The sequence below is a fragment of the Urocampus carinirostris genome, chromosome 4, assembly GCF_059441175.1.
Source record: "Urocampus carinirostris isolate Australia breed hairy pipefish chromosome 4, RoL_Ucar_1.0, whole genome shotgun sequence".
Lineage (NCBI taxonomy): Eukaryota > Metazoa > Chordata > Actinopteri > Syngnathiformes > Syngnathidae > Urocampus > Urocampus carinirostris.
In genome coordinates, this window is record NC_142352.1 from 38,365,654 (window position 1) to 38,381,901 (window position 16,248).

Below are 16,248 nucleotides of genomic sequence, written 5' to 3' on the forward strand. Positions count from 1 at the left end.
GGTTTCGACTGTAGCGAGACATTTAAATATATCATATGCTCAACTAGGCAGGACCGGACTTAGAGACAGGGGTGTTGGACTTTCAAGAAAGATCGCCCCGTTTGATAGTGACGGTACTCTGCCTCTTGGTCCAAAGCCAAACAGCATCTGGAGCGGATTTTGTGCGAGCAGACACTGAAGAACATGATTACATTGGCTAACTGCGTTTTAAACTGATTATGCAAGTGCCAAGCTAATGGACTACATTTGCAAGAAGAAAAATAACATTCAATCAATCTCAATTACAGCCGATTGCACCGGCCTTCGAGACAAGGAAGGTTGCCAGCTAACTCCCACCAGCCCCCACCAGGCCGCCCAAGACCCTCCCCTTTTCCCCCCTATCCTCTACTGGAAGCTCGAGCCTGAGTTAGCCCTGCCCATTCTGTCTGGCTGGAAGTGCCAGAGCTTCTAAGAGCTGGATTAGTTCCACTCATCTCACCTCCGAACTAACAGTTTGCCTGGGGACTGGCTATTAGTATCAAAGTTATCAGAGTCACGTGTGCTACTGCATAATGAGAACAGAAGGACATGCTTATTCTTAAAACTATGTCCAAAAACAAACAACTTTATCTCGACAAGGGTCAGCATCAGAAAACACTTTGACCCACATTGCAAGGCAGACATTCAGAGAGCACGCTGGCAGAGCCTCCTGTATCCTGAATGGAATCTGTCATTTAGAGAGCACACTGCGAAGTAAGTCCATCAGCCCCGAACTTGTGGTGGTCTGTGCGGTGAGGATGACTTGCTGGATGCTTCTGTGGTCTTTTGGAACATTCCAATACATGAGGTGGTGGGGTTGATATTTTTAGAAAGCCCTAATATGGGCCACATACCACAGACTCTCAAATTATCCCATGCAGCTTAGCTCTAGGTTTCAACCTCCCTTTTTAATTCCAGTAATTACAGGGTCCAATTTATATAGAGCTGTGCACACAAAAGGCCTGTTTAATGCAAACCAGTTTGATTTTGGCAAGCTACTCCTAGCGCCAACCACATCTTTCACTCTGTTTGTGCTGATTTGATTAATTTTCTCTAAAATAGTTGAAAATAAAAGAGTCATGTTCGGAGGAATAAACGAGTAGGGATTTTCTTTTTTGTTGCTACATAAAACGCCAAGTCGGGGGAAACAAGGCATGGGCTAATATGGCTTTGCGGCTGCCATTATCTCCACCAGGACCGTAAATTCAACAGTACTAAGAGTGTGACACAAAGTACAGAGTCAGTGCTGCCAAGAGGCAACCATGTACTTGTCTGCTAATCACATTTGTGAGTCATAAAATGCCAAGTCATAAAATAGTACTTGTCAACGAGTTGCGTCCTTGTGTTTGGTCAGGGGTAGCTTACGAGATCATGCAGGTAAACTCAGGACAGTTCTGCTCTGAAGAATCCCTGCTTTGAAGAAGCAAGGAGCCAACTTAAGAGGCTTAAGTCATAAAAATGATCATTCCTAGATGTGTTGTACATATTTAATCCCTCCACAGCCCGAGCAGCCATATGACATATATCTTCTCTTAAAAAACTTGAGCGGAAAAAGACACAGAATAAAATGTGATTCTTTTTTCCCTCTCTGGGGCTTCCTGCAAAGAGGAAATCACACACACGGTGTAATATAAAGTGTGCGTTTTTCCCCCCGAGACAAAAAATGATCCATCTAAAAGGTGTGAGCAAGAGAGAAATCTTGGCAGTATCCAATAAGGTTTAACGCAAGACTGCCATAAGAATGCGGGCCGGGCTATGTCTGGAAGAAAGACCCGCGTGGATGTTACGTTGTCAGACGACTCAGAACACCCTTTATGCATTTTCAAAGCCCTCCCCTCTTTCACTGATGACATCAGTTGGCGCCTGTCTCTCACTGTCCTCTTTAACAGACTACAAACATTGATTTCTCTATGACGTTTTGTTCAGTGTTACTTAAATTTTCATTTTTTTTTTAATCAAATTACTATCTACAATTTTAAAGACCCTAATGAGGATAAACAGTTCAGAAAAGGGTTAATGGTGGTTGGATGTAATTAAAACAACAACATAACATCAGCAAGATTATTATTTTAAAAAGTAACCTAAAACATTTAAGTACCCTAAATTTCTGACTATAAGGCACTAAAAAACTAAAAAACAAAAACTTGCCAGAAATGAAAATTTGCACAGTAAAGGCCGTAAATACGGTAAATAGCACTTAATTTTAGTTGTAAAACAAGATTTCCTAATATTTTTGCTCTATGAAATATTTTTAACCAGTGTATGCTGTGGGGCCTCTCCGCTGATGAAGGGTTGCACGGCACAGCAACTCACCCCAATTTGTCCTTTAGGCACAAGTTGGGACCAGCGAAGGGAAACAAATGTTTGGTGAATGGAGACTCTTCTCAACTCTAGCCACCCCCCACTAGAGGGATATGAATTTGGTATATAGATCGATGATTTTTTTGTTTGTTGCTTCCGATGTTTTTTTTTTTTCCTTCAAATCTCACTCTTACCGTAGTTTTAATCAATGCACCTTATAATCCAGTGCGCCTTATATTTGAAAGAATACAACATTAAGTAATAGTGCGCCTAAGTAGTCCATAAATTCTGTGTATATATATATATATATATATATATATATATTTTTTTTTTAATAGATGAACAAGTTAAATGATAGTAAATCAATCAGACAAAAGCATGTAAAATATAAGGGAAGATTTGAAAAGAAATACCAAATTTGTTCGTATAATATGTATGTATTATTAATCTGATCATGTTATAAAAGGTAGTTGAAACACAATTTGAAAAAAAACACAAATAAAATGGTCAAAGTCAAAACTTTAAATGAACAAATTACCATAAACACGTCTTTTGTCCTTTGGCATTTATGTTTGCTTAATTCACGTTTTAGCTTTATTGTTTTACACGTTGGAATACAGAGCATTTTCAAAAGTATTTTTTTTAAATCTTGTTCCACTGACAGAACATTTTGCTCATTTAATATATTGCTTTCTTATTTCACGAGTAAAACGAGTTTAAAAATGATTGAAGATTAAATTGAGGAAAAATGTGTTGTTCTCCCTGCTTGTGATTTAAACAATATCTCAATTTTTATTTAAGGCAACAGCAAGTGAAGAAAGTTCCCAGGGAGAGGGACAAAGATGTTTTTGAGATATTAACTCATTCCGTTTTTCTCTGGACGTCTTCTGATCGCATCAGTTGGAGCCTGTCTCTCACCTTCCTCTTTAACCAAACCATGACCATTGATTTCTCTTTCATGTTGTTTCAGTCAGAAGGCCACAGAGATGGGAGCGCTGCACACCAGTGGTCGTAATAAAGTATTCATAAAGCAAAATTATTTTATGCACAGCCATTTTGAGGAGCTTCGTAGACCACTTTAAACCAACCTTTTAATGTGATTGGAAAGCACATTCGTTCACATCTTTAAACCTGCACTTGTTAAAATAGATTTTTTTAGATAATATTGTAAAAATGCAGACTAATTAATCCATGTTATTCAAGCAAGTGAATGGATTACCAGATGAAATGTGTTATCTGTGCCTGTCTATGATTTGTTGTGTGTGCTTATTCTACTGGTGTGTATTTGCCAGTTTAGGTTAAGTGTGGAGTGGTCAAACCGCAGACTCACAGGATAGGTACCTAAGTGGAATCAAGGCTGTTAGATTTATGGCCATTTGTTCGGAGAGTGTTCATCCATTGGCTATTATGGAATGATTAGAGGAGAAGGTGAAGCTCCAAGTCCAGCAAAAATCAATACGGCTGTCGACAACGATTCAGCCTCTCCTGCTCCGGGGAGTATTAGCACCAAACCTCTGTCTACTTGCACTTCTTCATTCGTCTCCAAGTGATCCACCCCACGACCAGACCGGCTTTATCTGCTGTGCCACTCGCATAGAGGTCTTGTGACCTCCCTTTCATGGAGCAACCAGTAATATTATCCCACACATGAATCAAAAATGCTACAACAGCGCTTCTGCTGGACTGTATTGCAATGTGTTCGCAACATTGTAGAGGAGATCAACTCTGAGTTTGTGCGTACCATATATTTTGGAGGAAACTGGAACCAGGGGATGTTTGGTACAGTAATGTGAATGCCTAACAAAGGGGGTGGGGCAACACTAGTGGCGAGGATGTCAGGCTTCAGCAAACAAGCGAAAAAATTAGCCTATTGCAGGTGCGCATTTTTGGCATGTACAAAAAGAACGTGTCCCCACCAATATCGAGCATTCAATTGTTTTGTCCCCACCAATATTATGTGATTACCTAAATAATGGGGCATGGGCAGGGAGAGGAACAACAAACCTACAGAAAACCAAAGGGGCGTAATGTGTGCAAACGGACACAGAACTAACGCTAAAAGTCTGCTGAATTTTGATTTAATTTGAAAAAATATGTTTGCAATGCACCATGCCTGAAGAAAAAAAAAGCAAGTCTGTCCTATATTGCTGACTTCAAGCTAAATTGATATAGGCAGCTAATAAAAAAAAGCAACCAGGGAGCAGCAAGAAAGTTTGTTGTAGATGAAAACAATGGCAAATGATGAAAAAGGATCATCACTGGAAATTGCACCAAATGTACAAACAGGATCAAAACATGGACAGTACCCAGATATAGAGATTTTCCACACTTTAGTGAAACATTTTTCTTCTATTTATTCTAGTGTGTGGCTAATAAGCACAGTTTTATGCAATGTTGGCTTATATCCGAGTATATAATTTGTAACAGGAGTGTCACCGTAGCACCCAGAGCAATTTGATTGGGTGAGCTTTACCCGGCTGGGTTCTTGTTTTTCAGCCGATTCGTCCTAGTTAGCCATTTCTAGCAGCCAGCAAGCCTGCCTGAATGTTGTTGTTTTTTTGCCAGTTCGCCCAATTTTGGCTGCTCACCATTTGTTGTAACATTGCACCACCCACCTGCGGCACAAGGCCTAGGCATTCTTTACAATAAGCACCAAAACTTGGCTTAAAACGCTCAAAACCTTTTTGACCAGTTAACATGTAAACCAATAGGGTGACTGGCTTGCTAGGGTGCAGGTGTGCTTCACATGACGTGAAGGGCGAAACAGATCATCTTCAAAATTCATGATCTCGAAAAATAATTGGAAAATACCAATGGCATATATATATATATATATATATATATAGGTATTATGCAAAAAAGTAATATTTTCTTAAATTTTGAATGCTTTAGAATTTGTGTATCCCTTTAAGTAACTGCGTTAGAGAGACAATACGTGGTATAGTTGTCGATATGGAACAAATGTTCTGGTATTATTATTATGTCATAGACTTTATCAAATCATCAGACGTCATACACCTAAATAAAATGCGCTGAAGGATCCGCTTTTGTCTGGAGAGTGGGTTTGGTGGTTTTGATGAATTTGGTCTAGAATATATGTTGCGGCTCTCCCCTGAAAAAAAATTAAATAATAGAAAAGTTCCCGACCTCTGTCCTAGTGCGAGTCCACTCATAACTGCGAAACATATGTAGGACCACTAACCTTGTAAAGTTTGAGGCTGGCCTCGTGCCGGGAATTGACAGTGTGCATCCTCAATTTCTCCAAGCTGTTGGTGTAGTAGTCGCAAGCGTTGCACTTGAGGTGCACCGGGTTGCCGATGGCTACGCATTTCAGCCGCCACTCATTGCCTTTGCCTCCCTCCTTGATGTGCGCCACCAGCTGGTATTTTTGGACATGCTTGTCCGTCTTGCAGTGCAGTTGGAAGTTGGCCTTGAGTTGAGTGGTGTAGTGGCACAACTTGCACTGGTGCGAGTCGCCCACCACGGCGCGCCACTCCTCCTCTGGCAGACTGCGCTCGGCCCCCATGTGGATGCCCAGCACGTCCAGGTTATCGGTGGTGAAGCGGTTGCACACGGCGCACTGGAAGAGTTTGAGCGACGGGTCGCTGGTCTGCGAAAGACTCTCACCCAGGGTCATCAACTCCTCGGACACCAGTTGGCCGCTGCCCAGCCGCATGTCCATCGGGATTTCCCCGCCCACTTGAATGTAGAAAATGCAGACACGTCAACATTTCCACAATTTGTCATCAAACAAGTTTCCAAATATTGATATTATCGATTATCAGATCAGTACAATTCTTCGGGGACCTTTTTATCTAGCAGAATAATAATTCTGTTAGTGAATTGGAAGATTATAAATATATTATAACTTTAAAATAAATACATTTTATTTGCACTTTTTTGCACTGCTGGCTTTATTTTCAAAACATTGTGCAATGGAAGATATTTTAGTTGTCTTGTTGACATTGTTTTACAATATTTGTATTTTTGTTATATGGCTGACATTTCTAGTTTGACTTCTTGACCTTTATAATCAAACAGTTGTTTATGATTTTTTATACTGTTTAAAGGATATTGTACTGTCATTGTGTAGTGCAATAGAAAACGGACAAGGAACAATAGCCAACTACAGAAACTTAAAGAGAGCAAAATCCCATGTTTTTCGATATTTTTTTTGCCCTTTTGAGGTTTTTGTGTACCCGTAGCAGGCATAATGCCGACAATGATTTCAGCTCCATCTAGTGAGGTTCATGTTATTTCAACCTATGAATAGTTTTTAAAAAAAATAATGGTTTTATGACATCTTTGCACATTTTATGCTATGTTTATATATGGACAAAGACCTTATGTTACACATACATAGACCACTCGGTGGGATACGTATTTGTTTTGAAAACAAACAAACTCATTCCCATATAAATACCTACGGAAAGGTATCTGATGGAGCTCTGTGCTCCCCATGCTCACACCCCTGCTCTTCTTTCTGTTGTTTGTTTAAAGCAGTCTTTCCCAAATCAATGTTCTTCTAGGCAGATGTGTAATTGTTTTTCAAAATTTAATGTCAGCCCTTCCTCTTTCCAATTCTTTCACACACGGCATGTTTCCTTATCGTACGGCATCATTTAAGTGCAGGGACTGCTGGAGGGAATAAAATGGCTGATTGATGTATTTTAGTTTTTATATGTACAAACTTTTAAATTTGTGAAACCTCGGCAATACACGAGGCAAAAAATAACAAGCAATTCAATATTAAGAACAAGTTGGAATGTTTTATCTGAAATGTTGGTGCTCTGCTGTTCTCCGGGCAGGTTCAAATGTCATCAACATATTCTCTCCTTATCTTGAGTGTCTACTAAATTATATTAAAAACATAAACAGCTGGCCATGAGCGCAATAAAAATAATGGGGGGCTCACCAAGAGACACTGAGCATTAAGGGTGGGTGGATACTGTTGTCTTAAGATCGATACTGTCTTCCTATTTTAACTATCACCAAAATAATGTTACAGTAGTGAGTTGTAAGATTCTACATACATTTTAACTTTCGATCTAATTATTTCATTTCAAAATCATAATGCAATGGAATGTACCGTATTTTTCCAGACTGTAATATGCACCTGATTAGACGACCCTTCAAAAATACCTTCTTGTGAAGGATTATTTTTATATTTAAGACATATTGAACAATAAGGCACGTGAGATTAAAACACAATATAAAAAAAAACTTTTATAGAACACACATCGTAAATAATCTGGTTTTACAACTATAATTAATTAATGTATTCATGAATGGGTCCCGTATGTCGAATATTTATTTGTAGTCATGCATTTCTGAATGTATTTTCCGTATTTCCGGCACTATGTGGGAGTACTAGATTGGAAAGCACACTTTCAAACCTTTGGCAAATGTTGGGTTTGCTGTGCGCCTCATATTACGGTAAATAAGATAAGATATTTTAATTGTCTTATTGACATTCTTATAGAGAATTTGTATTTTAGTAACATTGCTGCTATTTTTGGTTTGGCTCGCTTGACTGAAACAGTTGTTGTAGCTAAAGTATTTGTTTTATTTATTTTTAAGGGCTTGCACATTTTGCACTATATGGACATTGACTTTATTTTCAAAATATTGTGACATGCAAGGTATTATATTTGTCATGTTGACCTTGTTCTTGACTTTTTTTCTGAAAGAGCTGAAATATAAATATCAATATATTGTTATCACTGTTCAAGCTTGCATTATCATTAATTATTACAAAATAGACATTTTAATCTGTTTTTATCATGATTATAAAATAAATAAGGAGTTCAATTATTCAATAATCACGAGATTTTCAAGCAAAAAGTATTTGTATTGATTTTTATCAATCGATACTATCCAGTTTTACTTAGATCAAATCGATATCAAAATTGCCAGTACCCCTACCACTACTGAAGATAAAATGACACAAACAGAACAACACATTTGTCTTAGCAGTACTTTAATTAAATCCATAGATGGCGTTTTTTTTTTTTTTTTATTAACATTTTTGTTTGTTTGGCCGGATTAAAACACTTCATGGGCTGTATGTGGCCCCTGGGCTGTACTTTTCCCAACTCTGCCATAGAGTATGCTTTGTCCATGTAAATAAGGACATTTATGAACCCAGCATGTGTCATTTGTCCTCCCTAGTAACTATGCTTGTTAGAACTCACCTCTCAGGAAAACGAACCAGATGGTGAAGAGGGAAAAACATTAGTCACGGCAATCAATTCTTGTTTGTTTCTTTGAACTGAAGACAGCACGAGACACGAATGGCCAGTTTGTAACTCGCACAGTAAACATAGTACTGTGATGTTTCATTGGCCATACTGAGCACTTAGACCTTTTTTTTTCTTTGGCCATAATGATATAACAAAAAAAAACAACAAAAAAAAGAAAAACAAAACAAAACAAGAAGAACAAAAATAAAGAGGAAAACTGGTCCGGTTTTGTCACTTTGAGTCTCCATATGAGGCATGCTTACTTGTGCTTTGTGGCACTCGTTTTCGGTTGCACTAAAAAAATACCATATCCATATCTAATGGTCCAATATTTAATTTGTCATTACTAGTTTTAGTATTGACAACACTACACAAATAAAAATGATTATTGTTATTGTTGCTAGAAATATCTTATTATTATTACGATGTTTATTTTAGATGGGGAAGTCCAATGTCTGTTGCAGTTTGGTGTTAATGTTATCAAAAGCGGACGCTTTTGGGGAAGTCATGAGTAAATGTTGCCCGCTGATTAACCTTTAGCACACAGGAAAATGGAGGAACACAAAGTAATCCGCAGTCACAAATGCATCGATGTAGAGACTCGTAATTTTAAAGTTACAATTAGAAATGTCTTTATTGGATGGACTTTAAAGAGAACATTATAAAAGGCTATCAGGATGAATAGGCTAACAAAAAAACAATTGCAACGATAAATAGTTTTGTGCAAGAGTATATATTTTTTACCACACTATGTTTTACTCATGCTGCCTAGGAACACTGATTTGAATTGTGCATTCTGATAGGTTAAAAAGACTCTCCACTTCTTCACCAACGAGGCAGAGGAACAAGAAGGTCCCAAAAAAAAACTATACAATCGCTTTTACGTACACATACATAACAGGTTATTGACACAAAGGTGAAGAAGTGGAAAGACTGTTTAACCAATTAGAATGCACTAGGCCAATGATAATGGGATCATATCTAATGCAATTTAGTATGTCATCTGTACCACTGGCAGTCTATTGGTAATGTATGACTCTCTCACTGCCACTACTCAGATACGATTCCCATTGCATACAATGTTTCGCAATTTTAGTCAGAGGCACATTTTAATGCATTGCATTATTATCTAAATGTACACACGGAAGCTTTTACTGTATTCTTATTTTCATGTGCCTTATAGTCTGGTGCGCCATATGTAAGAAAAATATATGACACCACTATGTTTTTGTTGTGCCGTATAATCACGTGTGCGTTATAGTGCCATAAACATGGTAATCAATTGATCTGACGTGCTTTGTGATCAGTAAATAATAACTATCAAATACTAGTGACATGTGATTTTTGCAGGGTAGGTAAGAGACTTTGAATGAGAGGAGAAACTTACCCAGTGCAGGGGTCAGTGCAGCCAGGCTAGGATCTAAAGGAAAGCCCCCCATTAGGTACTGGGCCTCAGGTCCAGTCGGGTCAATCTTGAGGCCCGGTGGCAGGCTCATGTTCTGCGTCAGGTAATATTGGTAGAGCTCGGCCTCGGAGGGCGAGGGCATAGCCCCCAGCGCTAGTCGGCCATGTTGCATCTGAGTCACGTTCTGCTGCAGCAGCATCATGTTGTGCATGTGCTTCTCGCTGGTCATGTGGATGCGCAGGTTCCGCGCCACGTTGGTTTCGTAATCGCACACCTCGCAGCGCCAGGTGGGTTTGCTCTTTGGCTTGGTGGGTGAGGGGGCCCCGCATGGTCCCCCAGCGTGTGCCGAGGTCTGTGTTGGATGGTGGTGGGCGGGGTGGTGACTGCTGGCTTGGGTCACCGAGGGGACAGCCACCACACCACCTGGCCCGTGCCCAAACACTTGCTCCTGCGCCGATCCGATAGAGCCTCCGTTCTGCAGTGTCTGCATGTTGTTTAAATGTTTGTCTGACTGCATGTGGATGCTTAGGTTACCCTTGGTGGTTGTTGAGTAGTTACACACCTGGATATCAACCACAAAAACAATAAATAAGTACATACAAAAATATACAGTATATTGCCAGAGGCATGATCTGGTACTCTTAGATATGAGTTTAGATTTGTTTATCTTACCTTGACATTAAAAACGATTTCTGCAGTAAATGCATGAAAATGTGTTCAAAGATGGTGATCGTTGTTTGAGGTGTCCTTAAAAAGTTCAATATTTTCTCAATTAGAGGTACTGCCCAGAATTTCGAAAATGTCTACTTGGTGACGCTATTTTCTGGCTTAAACCCTCATTTCAGTCAAGCTGCTTTTGTGGTGCGCACAAGTGCGTGCAATTCTTAAAAGCGCTCAAATGAACTTTTTTTTCATCTTTTTGGGGGTTTGGTTTTGGCGTTCGGCCTGTATTTAAAACAATCATATTCTTACTTTCACCATTTTCATCGTACTAAATAGAGAATGTTCTATTTTCAACTTTTTAAGAACAGCTCAAACGACCCACATTTTATCTGTGTCAACAATGCCCAATTAAGTTCAAAGAGCCTTTATGCTTAATTTTCCACTGCATTTATCTTGTATTAGAACTGTTCAGCCAAGCTTTTGCAAGTTGTTTTTTTCTTTACCTGCGGCAGCAAAATGGCAGACAATCATGTAAACTTCGTTTATGTAAGGCTCATTATTAGTATTAAAATTTCTCGATCAGTAAGTATTTTTAAAAGGCATATTCATATGATAATTAATTTATTTTTGTTTATTTTTAAAATCAACATTGTTTTTTTCTAAAGAAGTCCAAGCTCTTTACCACTAGACAATGTTAAATAATAAACAATGTCTCTTTAAATTAAATATCAACCTATAATAATGTACTTTATAAAAATGTACAGATATAATGTGATTAGAAAGTTTGTAAACAATTAGGAGTACTATAAAAAATAAATCTTTGTTCGCTGCCACATAATAATATACTTTTTACGTGTTTTTTTATTTTGAATCGATTTTTAGCTTGTTTTCTAGTATCTCAAGACTTTTTTTTTTTACTGTACACGTGGAGATAAAACAAAACAAAACTGCTAAAACATTCCTCACAAAGGCCTTTAAATTGTCAAATGTTTAACATACCTCGCATCGGAAAGGTTTGTATCCACATGTATAGCTTTCTCCACGCGCCAGACGGGGATGACTTTGACCACTGCTGCAGTACATGCAGGAGCCTCCAGAGTCCGGGTGCTTCTCTTTCATGTGGGCCTCTAAAGTCTGCTGATATTTGTAATGCCAGTTGCATTTGGGACACTTGAGTGTCTTGCACGAGTTGCGCGAATGCATCATGGTCATATGGCCACCCAACGAGCGTGAGGAACCCAGAATGGTGTCACATTTGGGGCACTCCACCCCGCTTCCTAAACCGCCGGCTGGCCCGTGGTTCTGTGAACAGTCGTTGACCCCTGTCATATCGCAGGAACTCCCAGCTTGGGGGTGAATGTGTCCATGAGATGATGAATGCAAGTGATGATGATGGTGGTGCATGTGGTGTTGCTGCAGAAGGGATCCATTTTCTTCCTCTTCTTCAGCCGGGCAATCATTTGGTTCTGGAGCTGTGGCACTATCTCGATTGGCACTTTCGTCAGCAGCAGCGCTGGAGGACAGAGGTGAGGAAGAAGTGCCAACAGTGTCCCCCTCACTCTTTCTGACGTTGGCTGCTGCCATTGCCATGGGAACGGTAGTTCCCTGGCAGTTAAAGCTCAGAGGGAGCTCAGAGGGTCTCCCCCCACCTTCTGTAGCTGTAACCTCCTCCTTGACAGAGGAAGAAGTGGAAGCAGGGGATTTGCTGTTTTGCGTGTAACTGAGCGCAGGGGTGCAAGCAGAAGGCTGGAGAGTGCTACTAGGCATTAATAAAGGAGATTTGGAAATGCTTTGGTTTGAGATAGCTGGTTCCCCTGCATCACCTCCACCTCTGCTACTATTAACACCACTGGTCATTAGTGCACCTTCTGTCTCCACCCCATTCTCTCCCCCTAACGACGGCTCCCCTTCCTCTTCTTCGGAGCCCGTTACCTGGCTAGATACCTGTGTCGTACTGGCGTGACCCTCATTGGCCCCGTCCTTCCCCTTATAAGCCATCTCGTTCCCACTAGGCTCCTCTGTTCTCCCCCCGTGTAAAGATGGGGCATTGGAGTCTTTGGCAGAGCCTGGGCTTGAGGGAAGAGTAGATGCTTTTGGAGTGCCTAGCCTTCTGAGAGACAAGGCCGAACTTAGCGGGGTTTGCTGCTGCTGCTGTTGCTGCTGGAGGCTAGTATCTGAGTCTTTGTTCATGAGCAGCTCACTGCCTCCACTGCTGCTTCCAGGCTCCAAATGGACGCCGCTAAATGTGCCATAAAAGCTCTGGCTGGAGTTCGTAGGAAGCAGGGGAGGTGGCACAGGACTGCTCTTATTTTTTGGTTCCAGAAAGCTGATGAGGGGTTCCTTGTCTTTGCCAATCCCTTGGATGATAGCAGATGCATGGTTATCACCTAAAAGACGACGTTCGTCCTCACACAGCGTCATGCGGTGGTCGTGGACAGCGTGGGTGGCGAAAGAGCGGGCGTAACCAAAGGACAGCTTGCAAAGAAAACACATAAGTATAGGCTTACCCTTTCCGTATAGGGCCAAACCATCAAATTTGGAGAAATCCACATTGTTGGGAACATCTTTGGAAACACAGGACTTCTTGGCAGACCCATCACTGTTAAGGTAATCCTTGTTAGTTTTGTGTCGCACATCAAAGACACGGAAACTGTGCAGGACAGGGCTGAGGCCTGCCATGGATGAGGTACTGGAGAAACCTTGGTCTGAATTACCGAACCACTTCCCAAAGGATGAGGCTATGTGGAACGTGTTGATGATCTGAGGGTAGACTGAGGACGACGTTCCACGAGGTTCCCCCGGTTTCCCCCCACTAGTAAGAGAGTTTGTGGGTAGCAGGCCAGGAACCATGCTCCCTCCGCTTTGGATGAGCTGACTGAGGCTCTCTACGATGTAGGCAGAGCCGTCAGGTTGGTAGACAATCTCGCCAGCTAAGTTCTCCACATCGCTACTTTCTTCTTCCTCTTCCTCCTCTCCATCCTCACTTCCACTCTCAGGCCCGCCTTGCTGTCGTGTGGGTTGACGACGCAGAAGAGTGGGCAAGCCCCCTCCACCTTGAGCCATCACTGCCCCAGGAAAGGGTTGAAGACTGGGAAAACAGCTGTCAATTTCCATTTCGTCCAAGTCCTCAGACTCTTCCTCTTCTCCGCAACTCAACCTGTCCCGTTCCTCTCCCTCTCGACTGCGATGCAGCTGACTGGCGGAAGAGCTGTCCCGGCGAGCCTGGCTTGATGTTTGTTTTGGCTGGGACTGCAGGGACTGTAGTTCTCTCACCTCGTCATGAAGAGTGCAAGAACTTGGAGCTTGAGAAGGATACGGGGAAGAAAACGAAAGCGGGTCCAGGGAAGGGGCCTGGTTGGTGCAAGGAAGCTGCAAGCTAGGGTGATCTGTCCAGGGCTGCGGAGGTTGCTGCTGCTGCTGGGAGGAACCGAGCCCATCCTCTGTCCCAGAAAACACAGGCGACTCACAGCTGTCCATGCTGATGCCTACATGAGGCGGTCATCGCACCCAGGCCTGAGGGTAAACACAAAAGGGCCATTAGACTTGATTTGATTGATTTTGTATAGATAAGTCATATTTATGACTGAAAACACCTGTAATTGCACATCAGGCACAGTGGGTGAGAGTATCATACTCATTGTAGTAAAGCGTGCAAGTCTTCTTTTGTTGGTGCAATTACAGAACTTGTACTTAAGAATTGTATTAATACATTTTGGGAAGTAGTGTTTTTCTGTTAGCAACATATTTGATTCCTCCATAGGTGGGGTATATATTTTTTGTTGTCTTTTATTATTTGGGTGGGGTATATCAATGCACTTTGCACCTAACAATATGATGCAGAGTATTTCTGCTTCTGCAACGTAAAACTTTCTGCCTAGACTGCCCTGATTTTGAACAATATGAGAGAAGCTGACATTTTTGCCTAGGGCTCATAAATGACCGCCTCAAAACTCCCTATTATGTCTACAATAGAAAAAAAAGTCAAAAAAGGACATGTGAGTAAGGCCCAGAAGTAGGGATGGACAAATACCAATACCAGAAAGGTATAAGTGGGCATACAAGCATTATTTTGGGTTAAGCCACTCGGGACAGAGGCCAATAAAAAATGTGGCTGCCCTGTATTTGCTCTTTTAGAAACTAAACATTAGCAATTAGAGGACTATTATACATCCATTAGTTTAATGCATTTGTAAGGCTACCTATGTTGGAACTTAAGGGTGTTTTCTATTATAGGCATCATATATCACAGTTGTATTTTAGGGTAGGAATTTTTATGTACTACAGGTAATTTTATCTGGTATTGATAGTGTTTCCTATCCAAGAATTGCGCTATTGAATTGGTTTGATTTTTATACAATATCCCTACTCATTATGTCCAAAAGACAACGAAATCTGCATTAAAAAACCTTTAAATAGGGACAATTCTGTATGTATTATGAAAATAAAATTCCATCAAAAAAATAAGATAATTAACAGAGTCAACATATTCATTACCAAAATTAGAACCTGAAACAAAAACATGATTCATCTCCCTGACAAATCAGGAAGGTACCATCTTTTATCTTTACCTTCTAAACCACATTCTTAATAATACCGACTGCTACTCCTACATCTATTTTTAATTAACTTGCACTCAGAAAAGGAGAAACTATGCATTGTAATAGATCAAATAGATATGGGATAATTAGACATAGACACAACATCACAGCACTTTGAACTTTTACAAAACCTGCAGAAAACTGAACACTGCATCTAAATTTGAAATGTTTCAACTCTATCGTGATTTACACTTTAAAATATAAATATCGAGACAATAGCAGTCAAAACACTCTTGATAAAAGTTCAGACTTTGGTGCTGTTGCGTTATGAGTTTGCCTCTGCCCTTCAGGCCTCTGAACAAACAATAAGACCATCCTCAACTCTTAAAAAAAGGCTCGCGGAGCAGTTGGGATCTGGCTAGATAATCATGCCTTGAGCACCTGAGAGGCCAATCACAGCTTTCAACATAGAGGACAGAATAGATAAAATGATATTTCTAAAATACTGCTGAGTTAATACTTTTTTTTATTAGAGGATGCAGACGGCATTGATTAAAGGGGGCAATCTGGCTAAAACCAATAACTCTGTGCTGCCCTTTAACCTCCCTGTGCTGCATATTACATGGCCAAAGTTTCCCAGCACCAAGCCCGCCATCATCCACTGGCTGATTAGCACATTCATTGCTTGCAACTTGATTTATTTACTTATTTACTGATGGATGCAAATTTTGCCCGGGCAGTCTAACCCCACACCCGAACATTTAAAGCAGTGAAGGAGGCGAGAGATTAATAATGCCTGTCTCGCTTTTCACGAATGTCTGATGAGGTACGCACACAGACACACAATATGCCTAAATCGGAATGGTTCATGACTATTTTTGTTTACATTTGACAAAAGTTCAAACCCGTTGCTCTTGAAACGGATAAAAAGACACTGTCAGGGTTTTTAACCCAAGTTGCTTGAATCGGCAAAATATGATTTTTGGATGCCTGCCTCATTGAATGTGAGAACGACTGGTCCGCATTTATTATCTGCTGGATTAATAAGCAGCTATGGGCTTTGCAGGCAGTCAAACTAATA

The 16,248-nt window shown here is 40.6% G+C and overlaps 1 protein-coding gene across 1 annotated transcript in view; it reads right to left on the reverse strand.

Annotated features, from left to right (window-relative positions):
* zfhx3b (zinc finger homeobox 3b) overlaps positions 1-16,248 on the reverse strand; it is a 190,107-nt gene that overhangs the window by 106,206 nt on the left and 67,653 nt on the right. Inside the window, exons 2-4 of the mRNA XM_088334472.1 lie at positions 11,629-14,142; positions 9,949-10,528; positions 5,522-6,018 (exon numbers count right to left, since the gene is read on the reverse strand). Coding sequence (XP_088190598.1) covers positions 5,522-6,018; positions 9,949-10,528; positions 11,629-14,106 — 3,555 coding nt within the window. The 5' untranslated portion in view covers positions 14,107-14,142. The remainder of the gene's footprint in view (positions 1-5,521; positions 6,019-9,948; positions 10,529-11,628; positions 14,143-16,248) is intronic.